This window comes from Emiliania huxleyi, assembly GCF_000372725.1.
Source record: "Emiliania huxleyi CCMP1516 unplaced genomic scaffold EMIHUscaffold_285, whole genome shotgun sequence".
Classification (NCBI taxonomy): Eukaryota; Haptophyta; order Isochrysidales; family Noelaerhabdaceae; genus Emiliania; species Emiliania huxleyi.
In genome coordinates, this window is record NW_005199892.1 from 18,403 (window position 1) to 24,148 (window position 5,746).

Below are 5,746 nucleotides of genomic sequence, written 5' to 3' on the forward strand. Positions count from 1 at the left end.
CGCGCTCCGTGTTTGCAGACCGCCCTGGGGGACTCGTTTACACTTCCAAGCTCAAGCCAGGCGCCGCAGGCCATAAAGAGGAGCGCAGATTAAGATGGCGCCGCAGGCTCCCCGGGCCGTCCGCGCACAGACCACAGGAAAAAACAAAAATCTATAAAACATCTATCAACACCACTAGGGGGTGGGTGGGCTCCGACCTCCCCACCTCCAATACTCTCCAATCCACAGCGTCGTCATCTTAGGCCGGGGATCCAGTCAGATCTCCGATCTCCATCTTCAATCTCCAATCTCCCAACGTCGTCATCTTAGGCCGGATTCAGTCAGATCTCCGATCTCCATCTCCAATCTCCAATCTCCAATCTCCAATCTCGATTCGGGGGCCCGGGGGAGGAGGGGGGCTCAAACCTTCAAGGAGATGCAATTTGGATTCATTCACACTGACCATCTCTCATCTCCAATCTCCAATCTTCTACTTGGCCACTGTCGCCGCCGGCAGCAATCTACGACCTCCATTTTCAATCTTCGATCTCACATCTGGGGCGGATGGCTGGGCGCTAGGATCTACAATCTGCATTCTCCATCTCCTATCTCCCACATTTTGGCCCGTGTTGCTGCTCAGCGATCTGCAATCCACAATCTCAATCTTCGTTCTTTAGTCTTGAATGGGGAACCGGACAGGAGGGATCTACTGGCGAGACTTGGGCGTGTCCGTGTGAGAGATCCGCTAGGATCTCCAGTCTTAATCTACTGACTCTACCCCAACGATCTACTGTTCTTGCGCAGAGATTTCCATTACTCGTCACACCAACGTACAGCAACGAATCGTACATTGCATCATCTGCGAGGGGGCTCTATGTAGAGAGGCGCGCAAAAGTCTCCACCGCCCCGCTCGCTCGCGCACGTGCGCCCGCCGCTCTCGACTTGCGCCAGCCTCGATGCTACGCCGGCTCAAACGCGAACTTGACAAACTTGTCGGCGTGGCCTTGCTTCATGCCCACGCTCTCCGCCACGGTGGCGCGCTCCGCCGCGTCCATCGTCCGCAAGTAGCGGAGGTCGTCATAGCCCTGCTCCTCGAACGCCGCCGCGTACCGGCCCAGCCCGACCCCCTCGAGAGCCTGCACCACCGCCGGCATCCCGAGGGGCGGGAGGGGCTCTGCCGCCGGCATGCCGAGGGGCGGAAGCTCGGTCGCCGGGCCGCCCTGGCGCGGCGCAACGCGCGACGCACACCACGCCAGCAGCGCCGCGCACACCGCGCCGTCCTCGTCCGCCAAGTTGGAGGCGGGCTCCCAGGAGGGGGCATAGCAACCCTTCCACGCGACGAGGTACTCGACGCCGCCGCTCGGCCGGCGCCGCTCCGAGAGGATGCGGTCCACCTCGAACTCGGCCGCAGAGGCGGCGGCGGTGGAGGAGGCGGCGGCGGAGTGGGAGGTGGCAGCTGAGGCGGAAGTGGCGGCGCCGCCCGCGCCGACCGCGGTCTCGAACTTCTGCCGCTTGCGGGGCGCGGTGCTGGCCTGCGGCGCTGATCTGGCTGCAGACCTGGCCGCCAGCTCAGCCTTGCCCTCTACCGAGCGCGCGTAGCGGAGGGCCGCCTCCTCCGCAGTGGCGTAGCGGCCGAGAGTGACGGTTGTGCCCTTGCGCCAAACTTGGACATAGTAGGGCGTGGCACCGTTGTTCACCTTGCTCACGCACTTGAAGCCCGAGTTGCTCCGCTCGCTGGTGATGAGCTCGACGCCATCAAAGAGCACTGGCGGCGCGGCACTGACCGCCAAGTCGGCTTTGGCCTCCGGCGTGCGCGCGTAGCAACGCGCCGCCTCCTCTGCCGTGGCGAAGTGGCCGAGGACGACATTATCGCCGTTGCGGTACACGTGGGCGGAGTAGGGCGTGGCACCGCTGCCCACCTTATACACGCCCTTGAAGCCCGTCTTGTTCGTTGCGCTGGTGACCAGCTGCACGCCGCTCGACTGCTTCGACGCAGCGGCGGAGGAGGGCGGCACGGCAGGGAGTGGCGCGGCGCGCTTGGCGGGGCGAGGCGTCGGCGGAGCGTTCCTTGCCGCCAGGTCGGCGAGGCCCTCCGGCGTGGCAGCGTAGACTCGCGCCGCCTCCTCTGCGGTGGAGTAGTAGCCGAGAGTGACGGTGGTGCCTCCGCGCTGCACCGAGACTCGGTAGGGCGTGGCACCGCTGCCCACTTTGCTCACGCCCTTGAAGCCCGTGCTGCTCCGCTCGCTCCTGATTAGCTCGCTGCTGCTGAGCTCGGAGTTGGAGGGGAGCTGCGGCTGCGGCGGCGGTGGTGGCGCATCCCTTGCCGCCAGGTCAGCGATGCCCTCTGGCGTGGCAGCGTAGACTCGCGCCCCCTCCTCTGCCGTGGCGTAGCTGCCGAGAATGACGGTCTTGCCCTTGCGGGACACTTGGACACTGTAGGGCGTGGCACCGCTACTCGTTTTGCTCACGCACTTGAAGCCCGTCTTGCTCCGCTCGCTCCTGATCAGCTCGCTGCTGCTGAGCTCGGAGTTGAGCTGCGATTCTGCCCCCGGACCTGGCGCCGTCGCATCCGCCGGCTCCGCCACTGCCAACTCCGCACCCTTCTCCAGCCCGGCCGGCGGCGGCGGTGCTGCTTCTGTCGCCTCCGCCACCTCTGCGCCCCCCGCCCCCGCCCCGTCCGCACCTGGTGGCGCTGCGAGGCCGCAGATGCCGAGGTCCCACTTGATGATGACCGAGGTCCCCGCTTTGATCTTAGTGAAGCGGGACGTGTGCTCGCTGCACGCACACGGCATGGGCAGCTTGAGGACGGTCCCGGCGGGGTAGTCGGCAGGGAGCGTGAGGCGCAGCTTGGCGATCTGCGGCGCGTTCGCGTCCTCGCGGTCGTACGCACGCTCCCAAGGCAGGTCGCGCGGGAGCAGCACGAAATCTGCGGGCGGCATCGCGAATTTGGTCGGAGAGCTCCTGAGTGAGACCGCGGGTGACCGGCAAGTGCCGCGTGCGTTTTCTTTTTTGAGAGCGGCGTGTCGTAATCTGTCCAGCGTCCACCCATACCGCGTTGGTGTCCAGTCCGAGCCTGGCTGTTCTTCACCTTACTACCTACCTACCTACCTTCGTTGTTAATAATACAAGCCCAATGGCCCCTTTCAAGCGGTCCCCTGTCGCAGTCGCACACACGCACACGCCGCGCCGCACCGCGCGCCCGCCCGCTGCCCCGCCCAGGCGGGAAAGAGATGAGGAGATGGGACAGCAAAGGAGGAGGTACAAACACGTATGAGAGGGTTCAGTTGTGCGCCACGCTGCCCGGCGTTTCTCACTTTCCGGGACAGCCCCGCCCTTTTGAGGCAGGAAAGTGGCGGCTACCCCGTACGCCCTGCACGCTGCAGCCTGCTACCCCGACGCCGACCGCCCATCCCCCCCTCTTCGTTCCCCCCTCGAATTCTCCGACCCCGACAGGCCGCCCGACGTTGGGCCTCTGCCCCGCACGCCCCCGCCCCTTCTGCCCCTCGCTCTCACCCCGGCCCGACACGCACATACAAGACAAACCCGGCGTCCTGCTCTCAAAAGAAAAGAAAAAATGGGAAGGAGGAGACCAGCGGGGGGGACTCCCCGCCTATGCAACACCCCAGAGAGGGGCTGCCATCGCCGAAGCTGTGCCTAAGCTCCCGAGCTCCGGCGAGAGCAGCGCGACGACGGTGACGTGACGTACTATGATGTATCTTATTCCGGGGCCCGTGTGCGGGGAGCGAACCTTAGCGACCGCCCAGAAGCTTTCTGAGCGAACCAATCGGGCCAGGATCATCAGCATATGTCCCCTCCACAACATCGTGGGCGTTTGAGCGGTATTTGAGGAGCACCGCCACTCTGAAGTTCGGCCGGGTGGTCTGCAGACCCCCCCCCCCGGAGCAGCAGAGGCTCCGTGGGGTCGAAAACTCGACGCTGGGAGTCGCAATCGTCAAACCGTCGCAACACCACGCGGTACGCACGTACCGCGAAGTGCCGAACTTAAGGTAAGGTAGCTTGAGTTAGGTTAGGTGCTTTGCACTGAGTTAGGCACGGGGTAGCAGCAGTTAGGCACGGGGTAGCAGCATGCCCGCCATTGATTTCTTTTTTGGTCCGAACGGGCTGACGCGCTGACGTGTCCCCGCCGCCTATCCGCTGGTGTGCATGCTGCTGCTGCTCACCCTAGCGGGGACGAGCCTAGTCTACCCCAAGCCAATGCCCAAGACGCAGCTGACCCTCGCGTTTGGTGCGCCGACTCTGCAGCTCTCCTCGGCGCCGCCACCGACGTCCGCCCTTCAGTCCGCGCTCGCACGGCCACCCTCCAACGCTGCTGGCCAGACCCAGGCGGTCGTCGCGCCTCCGGCGGCGGCGGCGGGGTCATCAGGCGTGACAAAGATCGTCGTCGACCAGAAGCGGCCGGTGATGGCCAAGTTGAAGGTCGGCCCCAACGCCGACTCGGACGACGAGGGTGCGGCGAGTGAGGAGGAGGAGGAGGGAGGAGGAGGAGGAGGAGGAGGGGGAGGAGGAGGAGGAGGAGGAGGAGTAGGAATCTAGTAGCGTAGGCACTCGTACTCGAGTGTAGGTGCTCGTAGCGTAGGACGTAGGAGGGAGATGCCTCAGTGGGGCCCGCGGGGCCCGTGTGCCGGTCCGGCGGGACCGAGAGGTGGGTAGCAGGAGTTAGGCACATTAGAACAGGAGTTTGGCAAGAGGAAAAGAGCTCCCTAACTCAAGCTACCTTACCTTAAGTTCGGCACTTCGCGGTACCGCCCACATCCCCTCCACCGCTGAGAAGGCGCAGATCGACCGCCGGGCCGCGTAGCCGTCGTTAAGGAGCGGTTTTTGGAGCCGTACGAAGAGGTCCCAGACGGGCGAAGATGCGGTTTTTCGACGACCACACGCGATTTGGTATCTGGTTTTTGCTAAAAACGGGCCGCCTAGTGCAGCATCACTAGTACAACACGCAACTACACTGAGGGCTCCACACTGGCCGGTATAGGCGAGCACCGGCGGCCTCACGGTCGCCGGAGTGGACGCACTGCACACACACTGTGACCGTGTCGACGGTGTGACAGTGAGCTGACACAATCGTCGGCGCCGCGCTATCGCGGCGCCCCGCAGTCTACACACCTCAGGCGCACCCCTGAACGCGCCATGGGCGCGCAGATACACCGCAGCGCCGAGGAGAATCCACACCTGGCCGGTCCCGAGCCCCGTCCTGGGCCTCCAGGCGGCCGAAGATCGGCGTTCGGGCGGGATGAACTTGTCGCAAATGGAGCAAACTTGGCGCGGCTCGCCGCTCGCGGTACCGGGTGAGCCTGGATAGGGCAAAATCTGGGGTGAATACGAGGGACAGAGGTCGCATTTTTGTCGCGCAAGTTTGCGCGGTGTGGCGCTGCCCCGCTGCCGAGGGCGCCACCAACCCGTGGCGGCGGCATTTCCAGCCCAAATTGGGCGTTCCGTGCGCCTTGCCGGCGAGAGTGGACGGGCTGTGCATCGTGGGGGGGGGTGAGTGGGAGGGAGGTGGTCGTGTGCCTACTTTGTCGGCCGCGCGCGAGGAGAATTCTGGGTGTGAGGCGCGCAGGAGGCGAGGGTGGGCGCGCCGGCGGTCGAGCCGCCGAACAATTCGACGTGGCGCAGCTCCGTGCCGGCGGGGACGACCAAGCACATGATGTCGGCGGCGGTCGCGCGACGAGCGAGAGCCGCAGGGGCCCTCTGAGAGCCAGGCGCCGAAAAGCAGCGTGGGCGGCGGCCGCGATCAGCCACCTGT

At 65.0% G+C, this 5,746-nt stretch overlaps 2 protein-coding genes across 2 annotated transcripts; one reads left to right on the forward strand and one right to left on the reverse strand.

Annotated features, from left to right (window-relative positions):
• Positions 1-938: 938 nt before the first annotated feature.
• EMIHUDRAFT_116260 (hypothetical protein) lies at positions 939-2,918 on the reverse strand (the record flags this gene model as incomplete). Its single annotated transcript, XM_005776061.1, has 1 exon — positions 939-2,918. One exon carries the CDS (start codon positions 2,916-2,918, stop codon positions 939-941), a length of 1,980 nt encoding a protein of 659 aa, XP_005776118.1.
• Positions 2,919-4,143: 1,225 nt separating this feature from the next.
• On the forward strand, positions 4,144-4,902 carry EMIHUDRAFT_239253 (hypothetical protein; the record flags this gene model as incomplete). Its single annotated transcript, XM_005776062.1, has 2 exons — positions 4,144-4,447; positions 4,772-4,902. 2 exons carry the CDS (start codon positions 4,144-4,146, stop codon positions 4,900-4,902), a joined length of 435 nt encoding a protein of 144 aa, XP_005776119.1.
• Between the last annotated feature and the right edge of the window lie 844 nt (positions 4,903-5,746).